This window comes from Oncorhynchus keta, chromosome 30 (assembly GCF_023373465.1).
Source record: "Oncorhynchus keta strain PuntledgeMale-10-30-2019 chromosome 30, Oket_V2, whole genome shotgun sequence".
NCBI classification, from domain to species: Eukaryota; Metazoa; Chordata; class Actinopteri; order Salmoniformes; family Salmonidae; genus Oncorhynchus; species Oncorhynchus keta.
In genome coordinates, this window is record NC_068450.1 from 25,098,599 (window position 1) to 25,112,787 (window position 14,189).

The following is a 14,189-nucleotide window of genomic DNA, read 5'->3' on the forward strand; positions in this document are numbered from 1 at the left end:
TATGTACTCATTTAAGTCTCAAACATGATTAAAATGGAACAGAACAGAACCCAGGGAAGTTGACGTATGTGTGGGATGTGAATACAAAGTCGAGTTCCTCTATATTGATAATTCAAAATGAAACATATTCAGCATTTGGAGGACAACATTATCCTTAAGCAATCCAGGCAGTCACACAACTGCAAACAGATTTATATTTCCAACATAACTGAAATGACTGACATATTCTCAATGCACGTGTTCTCCACAGAGTTCACACTGCAGACTACTACATGCAGGAAGCCAAGAAACTGAAGCACAAAGCAGATGCACTGGTAAGCTGTTGTTTAATTAGCCACCGCAAAATGTATTAAAACCATTTAATACAGCATTTACTTTGGTAGAGAATATTTTTTTTGACATTGTCTCAGCCAGACACTGGTCTTAATAATAGACAGACTGACACTGGTATTAATATACAGACAGACTGACACTGGTCTTAACCTGTAGTGACGCCCAGCCCGTGAACGGGACCGTTATCATCATCTGACACTAATTAGCATAACGCAACGGATATAAATCTTGCTAGAAAATGTTCCTATTCATGAAAATCACAAGTGAAATATATTGGAACACAGCTTAACCTTTTGTTAATCACCCTGTCATCTCAGATTTTCAAAATATGCTTTACAGCCAACGCTAGACAAGCATTTGTGTAAGTTTATCATAGCCTAGCATAGCATTATGCCTTGCTAGCAACAGGCAAACTTGTCACGGAAATCAGAAAAGCAATCAGATTAAATCGTTTACCTTTGATGAACTTCGGATGTTTTCACTCACGAGACTCCCAGGTAGACAGCCAGAGTTCATTTTTTCCCAAAATATTATTGTTGTAGGCGAAATAGCTCTGTTTGTTCTTCACATTTGGTTGAGAAATCTCCCGGAAATTGCGGTCACCACAACACCGAAAAATATAAAAAATTAGCTCCATAATATCGACAGAAACATTGCAAAAGTTGTTTAGAATCCATCCTCAAGGTGTTTTTCTAATATCTATTCGATAATATATCCATCGGGACAATTCCTTTTTCTCTAGGACCGATTGGATTAATGGCTACCTCTGCACTTTATGTGAGAATCTCTCTCGGAGCCACCATGTGACCACTTACGCAATGTGCCCCCATACGGCTATTCTTCAACAGAAATGCGTAAAACTACGTCACAATGCTGTAGACACCTTGGGGAATATGTAGAAAGCGTAAGCTCGTTGATGGTACATTCACAGCCATATAGGGAGTCATTGGAACGCAGTGCTTTCAAAACCTGGGGCACTTCCGGATTGGATTTTTCTCAGGCTTTCGCCTGCAACATCATTTCTGTTATACTCATGGACAATATCTTTACAGTTTTGGAAACGTTAGAGTGTTTTCTATCCAAAGCTGTCAATTATGTGCATATTCTAGCATCTTTTCCTGAAAAAATATCCCGTTTAAAACGAGAACGTTTTTTCCCCAAAAATGAAAATACTGCCCCCTAACACCAAGAGGTTTTAACAACAGACAGACAGACACTGGTCTTAATAACAGACAGACACTGGTCTTAATAACAAACAGACACGGGTCTCAATAACAAACAGTGACTGGTCTTAATAACAAACAGACACTGGTCTTAATAACAAACAGACACTGGTCTTAATAACAAACAGACACTGGTCTTAATAACAAACAGACACTGGTCTTAATAACAGACAGACACTGGTCTTAATAACAAACAGACACTGGTCTTAATAACAAACAGACACTGGTCTTAATAACAAACAGACACTGGTCTTAATAACAGACAGACAGACACTGGTCTTAATAACAAACAGACACTGGTCTTAATAACAAACAGACACTGGTCTTAATAACAAACAGACACTGGTCTTAATAACAGACCGACACTGGTCTTAATAACAAACAGACACTGGTCTTAATAACAAACAGACACTGGTCTTAATAACAAACAGACAGTGGTCTTAATGACAGGCCGACACTGGTCTTAATAACAAACAGACAGTGGTCTTAATAACAAACAGACACTGGTCTTAATAACAAACAGACACTGGTCTTAATAACAGACAGACACTGGTCTTAATAACAAACAGACACTGGTCTTAATAACAAACAGACACTGGTCTTAATAACAAACAGACACTGGTCTTAATAACAAACAGACACTGGTCTTAATAACAGACAGACAGACACTGGTCTTAATAACAAACAGACACTGGTCTTAATAACAGACAGACACTGGTCTTAATAACAAACAGACACTGGTCTTAATAACAGACAGACACTGGTCTTAATAACAAACAGACACTGGTCTTAATAACAAACAGACACTGGTCTTAATAACAAACAGACACTGGTCTTAATAACAAACAGACACTGGTCTTAATAACAAACAGACAGTGGTCTTAATGACAGGCCGACACTGGTCTTAATAACAAACAGACAGTGGTCTTAATAACAGACAGACACTGGTCTTAATAACAAACAGACACTGGTATTAATAACAGACAGACACTGGTCTTAATAACAAACAGGCACTGGTCTTAATAACAGACAGACACTGGTCTTAATAACAAACAGACACTGGTATTAATAACAGACAGACACTGGTCTTAATAACAAACAGGCACTGGTCTTAATAACAGACAGACACTGGTCTTAATAACAAACAGACACTGGTCTTAATAACAGACAGACACTGGTCTTAATAACAAACAGCCACTGGTCTTAATAACAGACAGACACTGGTCTTAATAACAGACAGACACTGGTCTTAATAACAAACAGACACTGGTCTTAATAACAAACAGACACTGGTCTTAATAACAAACAGACACTGGTCTTAATAACAGACAGACAATGGTCTTAATAACAAACAGACACAGGTCTTAATAAGAAACAGATACTGGTCTTAATAACAAACAGACACTGGTCTTAATAACAAACAGACACTGGTCTTAATAACAGACATACACTGGTCTTAATAACAAACAGACACTGGTCTTAATAACAAACAGACACTGGTCTTAATAACAGACAGACACTGGTCTTAATAACAACCAGACACTGGTCTTAATAACAGACAGACACTGGTCTTAATAACAAACAGGCACTGGTCTTAATAACAAACAGACACTGGTCTTAATAACAGACAGACACTGGTCTTAATAACAAACAGACACTGGTCTTAATAACAGACAGACACTGGTCTTAATAACAGACAGACACTGGTCTTAATAACAAACAGACACTGGTCTTAATAACAAACAGACACTGGTCTTAATAACAGACAGACACTGGTCTTAATAACAGACAGACACTGGTCTTAATAACAAACAGGCACTGGTCTTAATAACAGACAGACACTGGTCTTAATAACAGACAGACACTGGTCTTAATAACAAACAGACACTGGTCTTAATAACAAACAGACACTGGTCTTAATAACAAACAGACACTGGTCTTAATAACAAACAGACACTGGTCTTAATAACAGACAGACACTGGTCTTAATAACAAACAGACACTGGTCTTAATAACAAACAGACACTGGTCTTAATAACAAACAGACACTGGTCTTAATAACAGACAGACAGACACTGGTCTTAATAACAGACAGACAGACACTGGTCTTAATAACAGACAGACAGACACTGGTCTTAATAACAAACAGACACGGGTCTTAATAACAGACAGACACTGGTCTTAATAACAGACAGACACTGGTCTTAATAACAAACAGACACTGGTCTTATTAATAACAGACAGACACTGGTCTTAATAACAGACAGACACTGGTCTTAATAACAGACAGACAGACACTGGTCTTAATAACAAACAGACACTGGTCTTAATAACAAACAGACACTGGTCTTAATAACAGACAGACACTGGTCTTAATAACAGACAGACACTGGTCTTAATAACAAACAGACACTGGTCTTATTAATAACAGACAGACACTGGTCTTAATAACAAACAGACACTGGTCTTATTCATAACAGACAGACACTGGTCTTATTAATAACAGACATACACTGGTCTTATTAATAACAAACAGACACTGGTCTTATTAATAACAGACAGACACTGGTCTTAATAACAGACAGACACTGGTCTTATTAACAAACAAACACTGGTCTTAATAACAGACAGACAGTCACTGGTCTTAATAACAGACAGACACTGGTCTTAATAACAAACAGATACTGGTCTTAATAACAAACAGACACTGGTCTTAATAACAAACAGACAGACACCGGTCTTAATAACAAACAGACACTGGTCTTAATAACAGACAGACACTGGTCTTAATAACACACAGATACTGGTCTTAATAACAAACAGACACTGGTCTTAATAACAAACAGACAGACACTGGTCTTAATAACAGACACTGGTCTTAATAACAGACAGACACTGGTCTTAATAACAAACAGACACTGGTCTTAATAACAGACAGACACTGGTCTTAATAACAAACAGACACTGGTCTTAATAACAGACAGACACTGGTCTTAATAACAAACAGACACTGGTCTTAATAACAAACAGACACTGGTCTTAATAACAGACAGACACTGGTCTTAATAACAGACAGACACTGGTCTTAATAACAGACAGACACTGGTCTTAATAACAAACAGACACTGGTCTTAATAACAGACAGACACTGGTCTTAATAACAAACAGACAGACACTGGTCTTAATAACAAACAGACACTGGTCTTAATAACAAACAGACACTGGTCTTAATAACAAACAGACACTGGTCTTAATAACAAACAGACACTGGTCTTAATAACAAACAGACACTGGTCTTAATAACAAACAGACACTGGTCTTAATAACAGACAGACACTGGTCTTAATAACAAACAGACACTGGTCTTAATAACAAACAGACACTGGTCTTAATAACAAACAGACACTGGTCTTAATAACAAACAGACACTGGTCTTAATAACAAACAGACACTGGTCTTAATAACAGACAGACACTGGTCTTAATAACAAACAGACACTGGTCTTAATAACAAACAGACACTGGTCTTAATAACAAACAGACACTGGTCTTAATAACAGACAGACAGACACTGGTCTTAATAACAGACAGACAGACACTGGTCTTAATAACAGACAGACAGACACTGTCTTAATAACAAACAGACACTGGTCTTAATAACAGACAGACACTGGTCTTAATAACAGACAGACAGACACTGGTCTTAATAACAGACTGACACTGGTCTTAATAACAGACTGACACTGGTCTTAATAACAGACAGACACTGGTCTTATTCATAACAGACAGACACTGGTCTTATTAATAACAGAGAGACACTGGTCTTATTAATAACAAACAGACACTGGTCTTATTAATAACAGACAGACACTGGTCTTAATAACAGACAGACACTGGTCTTATTAACAAACAAACACTGGTCTTAATAACAGACAGACACTGGTCTTAATAACAAACAGATACTGGTCTTAATAACAAACAGACACTGGTCTTAATAACAAACAGACAGACACCGGTCTTAATAACAAACAGACACTGGTCTTAATAACAGACAGACACTGGTCTTAATAACAAACAGACACTGGTCTTAATAACAGACAGACACTGGTCTTAATAACAAACAGACACTGGTCTTAATAACAAACAGACACTGGTCTTAATAACAGACAGACACTGGTCTTAATAACAGACAGACACTGGTCTTAATAACAAACAGACACTGGTCTTAATAACAGACAGACACTGGTCTTAATAACAGACAGACACTGGTCTTAATAACAAACAGACACTGGTCTTAATAACAAACAGACACTGGTCTTAATAACAGACAGACACTGGTCTTAATAACAGACAGACACTGGTCTTAATAACAAACAGACACTGGTCTTAATAACAAACAGACACTGGTCTTAATAACAGACAGACACCTGTCTTAATAATAAACAGACACTGGTCTTAATAACAAACAGACACTGGTCTTAATAACAAACAGACACTGGTCTTAATAACAGACAGACAGACACTGGTCTTAATAACAGACAGACAGACACTGGTCTTAATAACAGACAGACAGACACTGGTCTTAATAACAAACAGACACTGGTCTTAATAACAGACAGACACTGGTCTTAATAACAGACAGACAGACACTGGTCTTAATAACAAACAGACACTGGTCTTAATAACAGACAGACACTGGTCTTAATAACAGACAGACACTGGTCTTAATAACAAACAGACACTGGTCTTATTAATAACAGACAGACACTGGTCTTAATAACAAACAGACACTGGTCTTATTCATAACAGACAGACACTGGTCTTATTAATAACAGACAGACACTGGTCTTATTAATAACAAACAGACACTGGTCTTATTAATAACAGACAGACACTGGTCTTAATAACAGACAGACACTGGTCTTATTAACAAACAAACACTGGTCTTAATAACAGACAGACAGACACCGGTCTTAATAACAAACAGACACTGGTCTTAATAACAGACAGACACTGGTCTTAATAACAGACAGACACTGGTCTTAATAACAGACAGACACTGGTCTTAATAACAAACAGATACTGGTCTTAATAACAAACAGACACTGGTCTTAATAACAAACAGACAGACACTGGTCTTAATAACAAACAGACACTGGTCTTAATAACAGACAGACACTGGTCTTAATAACAGACAGACACTGGTCTTAATAACAAACAGACACTGGTCTTAATAACAGACAGACACTGGTCTTAATAACAAACAGACACTGGTCTTAATAACAAACAGACACTGGTCTTAATAACAGACAGACACTGGTCTTAATAACAAACAGACACTGGTCTTAATAACAAACAGACACTGGTCTTAATAACAAACAGACACTGGTCTTAATAACAAACAGACAGACACTGGTCTTAATAACAAACAGACACTGGTCTTAATAACAAACAGACACTGGTCTTAATAACAAACAGACACTGGTCTTAATAACAGACAGACACTGGTCTTAATAACAAACAGACACTGGTCTTAATAACAAACATACACTGGTCTTAATAACAAACAGACACTGGTCTTAATAACAGACAGACACTGGTCTTAATAACAAACAGACACTGGTCTTAATAACAAACAGACACTGGTCTTAATAACAAACAGACAGACACTGGTCTTAATAACAAACAGACACTGGTCTTAATAACAGACAGACACTGGTCTTAATAACAGACAGACACTGGTCTTAATAACAAACAGATACTGGTCTTAATAACAAACAGACACTGGTCTTAATAACAAACAGACAGACACTGGTCTTAATAACAAACAGACACTGGTCTTAATAACAGACAGACACTGGTCTTAATAACATACAGACAGACACTTGTCTTAATAACAGACAGCCACGGGTCTTATTAAGAGACAAACAGACACTGGTCTTAATAACAGACATACAGACACTGGTCTTATTAAGAGACAGACAGACAGACATTGGTTTTAATAAGAGACAGACACTGGTCTTAATAAGAGAGACTCTGGTCTTAATAACTGACAGACAACCACTGGTCTTAATAACAGACAGACAGACATACAGACACGGGGCCTATCTGAAGAATGTTGCTCGATGTACAGAGGAGAGCCCTTGTGGAGATCTGTAGTCTTTTTGAAGTGAGGCTGTGGGATCTGTCTCTTTCACACCTCTTCAATGTCCTCAGAGAGGGCCTTGAGCCCAGGCAGCGGACGTGATTTACCAACACACTCATAGGGCCCTAATAATTGGATTCGAGCAATTATCTCCCCAGACATTGTCCTTTATCGGAAGTTACATCCACTTGGCCATAAATCTGATCTGCGAGGTAAAGTCATCCATGAATACAAAATGAAGGGAATTGATTGCCCTTGTTACATGACAGTAATCGTTGAGATGTAATGAATCTTTCACCAGCCCGGTCGGTATGTAGTAAAAGTGGCTTACTTGAAATGGATAGAACCTGCTTGAGAGGTGCTTTCAGTGGAGAGTGGTGTGTAAATATATTTTATTTTACACTTGTGTGTTCATGAGCTTCTTATTTGTCATAGGCTCTTTGGTTTTGTGTTTTGGGTCTTTGTGAGTTTGTATTTTTAGTAATGTAATCGAGAAAATTGAAGAAGATCAAAAGAATGTTCTGTTTCCCAAACATTAATGTAGCATACTTATTTTTCCTTCTGATTAAATCAGCCTAATATCTGTTTTCACAAGAACTCTGAGGCATTGGAAAATAATTCATGTGTGGAGAATATTTTGTGGCCCTGTAGTGTTGTGACTCTAATGCGGATCAGATTCGATGTCTCCGTCGTTTCTTCACAGATGGAGAAGTATGGCAAAGCTGTTAACTACGCTGATGGAGCGCTGTCGTTCATAGAATGTGGCAACGCCATGGAACGGGACCCACTGGAGGCCAAGTCTCCATACACTATGTACTCTGAGACAGTTGAACTCATCAGGTTTGTGTCTCCACAATGTGTCCCTCCCTCCCACTCCCACCCCCACTCAGGCCAGCAATTCCCACCTGCCCTCAGTGAAAATGAGCATCATTATATCCAGCCCTGCTCCAGTCTACCCCACAAGTCAAGGCAATTAGCAGATCTCATTTTATTAATGGCAATGAAAATGAAAATAGATGGACCTTGTAACTCCTCATATGACCCAGGGATTCATGCACCGGTGATTGAAATATTTTTTTAAAAAACGATTAGACACAGAAAATGACACAAGGCCGGCAGTTTTATGAATGCTCCCCTGGCTTTATGGATGTTCCCCTGGCTTTATGGATGTTCCCCTGGCTTTATGGATGTTCCCCTGGCTTTATGGATGCTCCCCTGGCTTTATGGATGCTCCCCTGGCTTTATGGATGCTCCCCTGGCTTTATGGATGCTCCCCTGGCTTTATGGATGCTCCCCTGGCTTTATGGATGCTCCCCTGGCTTTATGGATGCTCCCCTGGCTTTATGGATGTTCCCCTGGCTTTATGGATGTTCCCCTGGCTTTATGGATGTTCCCCTGGCTTTATGTATGCTCCCCTGGCTTTATGGATGCTCCCCTGGCTTTATGTATGCTCCCCTGGCTTTATGGATGCTCCCCTGGCTTTATGGATGTTCCCCTGGCTTTATGTATGCTCCCCTGGCTTTATGGATGCTCCCCTGGCTTTATGGATGCTCCCCTGGCTTTATGGATGCTCCCCTGGCTTTATGTATGCTCCCCTGGCTTTATGGATGCTCCCCTGGCTTTATGGATGCTCCCCTGGCTTTATGGATGCTCCCCTGGCTTTATGAATGCTCCCCTGGCTTTATGGATGTTCCCCTGGCTTTATGGATGCTCCCCTGGCTTTATGAATGCTCCCCTGGCTTTATGGATGCTCCCCTGGCTTTATGGATGTTCCCTGGCTTTATGGATGCTCCCCTGGCTTTATGAATGTTCCCCTGGCTTTATGGATGTTCCCTTTTGGATGTTCCACTGGCTTTTGGATGTTTCCCTGGCTTTTTGGATGTTCCCCTGGCTTTTGGATGTTCCCTGGCTTTTGTATGCTCCCCTGGCTTTATGTATGCTTTCCTGGTTTTATGTATGCTCCCTGGCTTTTTGTATGCTCCCCTGGCTTTATGTATGCTTTCCTGGTTTTATGTATGCTCCCTGGCTTTATGTATGCTTTCCTGGTTTTATGGATGCTTCCCTGGCTTTATGTATGCTCACCTGGCTTTATGTATGCTCCCCTGGCTTTATGTATGCTTTCCTGGCTTTATGTATGCTCCCCTGGCTTTATGTATGCTCCCTGGCTTTATGGATGCTCCCCTGACTATATGGATGTTCCCCTGGCTTTTGGATGTTCCCCTGGCTTTTGGATGTTCCCCTGGCTTTATGGATGTTCCCCTGGCTTTATGGATGCTCCCTGGCTTTATGGATGCTCCCTGGCTATATGGATGTTCCCCTGGCTTTTTGGATGTTCCCCTGGCTTTTGGATGTTCCCCTGGCTTTTTGGATGTTCCCCTGGCTTTATGGATGCTCCCCTGGCTCTATGAATGCGCCCCTGGCTTTATGGATGTTCCCTGGGTTTTGGATGTTCCCCTGGCTTTATACATTTTTTTATTTAACCTTTATTTAAGTAGGCAATTCAGTTAAGAACAAATTCTTATTTACAATGACAGCCTGGAACAGTGGGTTAACTGCCTTGTTGACAGATGTTTTACCTTGGCAGCTCGGGGCGATCTAGCAACCTTTGATTATGCTAACAACTAGGCTACCTGGCCCCCATTTATGTATGCTCCCCTGGCTTTATGTATGCTCCCCTGGCTTTATGGATGCTCCCTGGCTTTATGGATGCTCCCCTGGCTTAATGGATGCTCCCCTGACTTTATGGATGCTCCCCTGGCTTTATGTATGCTCCTCTGGCTTTATGTATGCTTCCCTGGCTTTATGGATGCTTTCCTGGTTTTATGGATGCTTCCCTGGCTTTATGTATGCTCCCCTGGCTTTATGTATGCTTCCCTGGCTTTATGTATGCTCCCTGGATTTATGGATGTTCACCTGGCTTTATGTATGTTCCCTGGCTTTATGTATGCTCCCCTGGCTTTATGTATGCTCCCCTGGCTTTATGGATGCTCCCTGGCTTTATGGATGCTCCCCTGGCTTTATGTATGCTCCCCTGGCTTTATGTATGCTCCCCTGGCTTTATGTATGCTCCCCTGGCTTTATGTATGCTCCCCTGGCTTTATGTATGCTCCCTGGCTTTATGTATGCTTCCCTGGCTTTATGTATGCTCCCCTGGCTTTATGTATGCTTCCCTGGCTGTATGGATGCTCCCTGGCTTTATGTATGCTCCCTGGCTTTTGTATGCTCCCTGGCTTTATGTATGCTCCCCTGGCTTTATGTATGCTCCAATGGCTTTATGGATGCTTTCCTGGTTTTATGGATGCTTCCCTGGCTTTATGTATGCTCCCCTGGCTTTTTTATGCTCCCTGGCTTTTTGTATGCTCCCTGGCTTTTTATGCTCCCCTGGCTTTATGTATGCTCCCTGGCTTTATGTATGCTCCCTGGATTTATGTATGCTTCCCCTGGCTTTATGTATGCTCCCTGGCTTTATGTATGCTCACCTGGCTTTATGTATGCTCCCTGGCTTTATGTATGCTCCCCTGGCTTTATGTATGCTCCCCTGGCTTTATGTATGCTCCCTGGCTTTATGTATGCTCCCTGGCTTTATGTATGCTCCCCTGGCTTTATGTATGCTCCCTGGCTTTATGTATGCTTCCCTGGCTTTATGTATGCTCCCCTGGCTTTATGTATGCTTCCCTGGCTTTATGGATGCTCCCCTGGCTTTATGTATGCTCCCCTGGCTTTATGTATGCTCCCCTGGCTTTATGTATGCTCCCTGGCTTTATGTATGCTCCCCTGGCTTTATGGATGCTCCCTGGCTTTATGTATGCTCCCTGGCTTTATGTATGCTTCCCTGGCTTTATGGATGCTCCCCTGGCTTTATGTATGCTTCCCTGGCTTTATGGATGCTCCCTGGCTTTATGTATGCTCCCCTGGCTTTATGTATGCTCCCCTGGCTTTATGTATGCTCCCCTGGCTTTATGTATGCTCCAATGGCTTTATGGATGCTTTCCTGGTTTTATGGATGCTTCCCTGGCTTTATGTATGCTCCCTGGCTTTTTGTATGCTCCCTGGCTTTTGTATGCTCCCCTGGCTTTATGTATGCTCCCCTGGCTTTATGTATGCTCCAATGGCTTTATGGATGCTTTCCTGGTTTTATGGATGCTTCCCTGGCTTTATGTATGCTCCCTGGCTTTTGTATGCTCCCCTGGCTTTTTGTATGCTCCCCTGGCTTTTTGTATGCTCCCTGGCTTTATGTATGCTCCCTGGCTTTATGTATGCTCCCCTGGCTTTATGTATGCTTCCCTGGGATGCTCCCCTGGCTTTATGTAACCTGGCTTTATGTATGCTCCCCTGGCTTTATGTATGCTCCCTGGCTTTATGTATGCTCCCCTGGCTTTATGTATGCTCCCCTGGCTTTATGAATGTTCCCCTGGCTTTATGTATGCTCCCCTGGCTTTATGTATGCTTTGGCTTTATGTATGCTCCCTGGCTTTATGTATGCTTCCCTGGCTTTATGGATGCTCCCTGGCTTTATGATGCTCCCTGGCTTTATGTATGCTCCCCTGGCTTTATGTATGCTCCCCTGGCTTTATGGATGCTCCCCTGGCTTTATGTATGCTCCCTGGCTTTATGGATGCTCCCCTGGCTTTATTATGCTCCCCTGGCTTTATGTATGCTTCCCTGGCTTTATGGATGCTCCCCTGGCTTTATGGATGCTCCCCTGGCTTTTGTATGCTCCCCTGGCTTTTTTATGCTCCCTGGCTTTATGTATGCTCCAATGGCTTTATGGATGTTCCCCTGGTTTTATGGATGCTTCCCTGGCTTTATGTATGCTCCCCTGGCTTTTTGTATGCTCCCTGGCTTTTTTATGGCTTTTGTATGCTCCCCTGGCTTTATGTATGCTCCCCTGGCTTTATGGATGCTTCCCTGGCTTTATGGATGCTTTCCTGGTTTTATGGATGCTTCCCTGGCTTTATGTATGCTCCCCTGGCTTTTTGTATGCTCCCCTGGCTTTTGTATGCTCCCCTGGCTTATTGTATGCTCCCTGGCTTTTTGTATGCTCCCCTGGCTTTATGAATGCTCCCCTGGCTTTATGTATGCTCACCTGGCTTTATGTATTCCCCTGGCTTTTGTATGCTCCCTTGGCTTTATGGATGCTCCCCTGGCTTTATGTATTCCCCTGGCTGTTTGGATGTTCCCCTGGCTTTTTGTATGCTCCCCTGGTTTTATGGATGCTTCCCTGGCTTTATGGATGCTCCCCTGGTTTTATGGATGCTTCCCTGGCTTTATGGACATTGAGTCATCCTCTCATTTTGTTATTTGAACTGAAATTAATTAATTGATTTATGTTTTTGTATTTTCTGCTTTTGAAGATATGCCATGAGGTTAAAGAACTTTACAAGTCACTCAGCAACAGTGGCCGAGAAGAAATTAGCTGTATTGTGGTGAGTTTTCCCTTGATGTAGTTTCTGATGTGAACCTCTGTGTGATTGAAGGAAACCCATCACATCCTCTGATGGGTGTGATGATGGACAAGGATCTCTAGCCTGTGTGGGCGTTTGGGTTGATTTAAGAAAATCCAGCTGGCTTCCAAAACCATTAGATGCTAAATCTGCCGCTTCGCTCAAACACTATTTAAATCTCCACTCAGCCATCCCTCCCCGACAATCGGATGAATCTTGAAGGGAGCTTTAAAACACTGCTAAAGCACTTAATCAGCTTAAAGGGGATCATTATTCTTGTATTTCATTAAGCTATTAGGGATAATGAAAGATTTCCTGGCGGCTAGCAACATATACAGTATACTAACCACACTGCTACAGGGGATATGCTGCCTGTCATATTGATTGTATAATCTGAGTAGAATGTCAGGGTTAGAATGTCATGGTTAGAATTAGAATGTTATGGTTAGAATGGAATGCTTAGAATTAGAATGTTATGGTTAGAATGTTATGGTTAGGCTCTCAGTCATAGCAGTGTAGACAGTGATGAGAGTAGGAGTGAGACACCCAGGTCATAATTCCTGTGTTAGTAAACCGTTCTGACATCATTAGAGATTATATTCAAATATTTGACACTGGTTGACATGATCCATCAGTGTATACTTGTAATTTGTTTTAGAAGGCAGAGTGTGTGTGTGTGTGTGCATGTGTGTGTGTGTGTGTGTGTGTACGTGCGCCGTGTGTGTAAGAACATGCTGATGTGGTTTAGATTGGGAGAAACTAGGAAGTGCAGTGTGTTAATGACTTATTAATGCAAGAGTGCTGGTGTCATGTCATGGGGTGGTGCATATGTCCAAAGCATCTGGTGTCTGACTATTGCCTCTGTTTTCTAGCTTTTATTTTCTAAGAAATTAGAGAGGTAGATTTGATAACAACAACATGAAATATTCATGCATCATGGATGTCAAGTTAATGTGTTACAAAACACATTTTCCTTAGTTATTCATTTGATGCTTAATGTCTGTAATTGATACACAGCCTGTTATGTTGCCAATACCAGATATAC

At 41.1% G+C, this 14,189-nt stretch overlaps 1 protein-coding gene across 1 annotated transcript in view; it reads left to right on the forward strand.

The window, feature by feature from the left end:
* The window catches only part of aff2 (AF4/FMR2 family, member 2), a 359,750-nt gene that overhangs the window by 327,938 nt on the left and 17,623 nt on the right, over positions 1-14,189 (forward strand). The window contains exons 17-19 of the mRNA XM_052487000.1: positions 251-314; positions 8,404-8,540; positions 13,055-13,126. Coding sequence (XP_052342960.1) covers positions 251-314; positions 8,404-8,540; positions 13,055-13,126 — 273 coding nt within the window. The remainder of the gene's footprint in view (positions 1-250; positions 315-8,403; positions 8,541-13,054; positions 13,127-14,189) is intronic.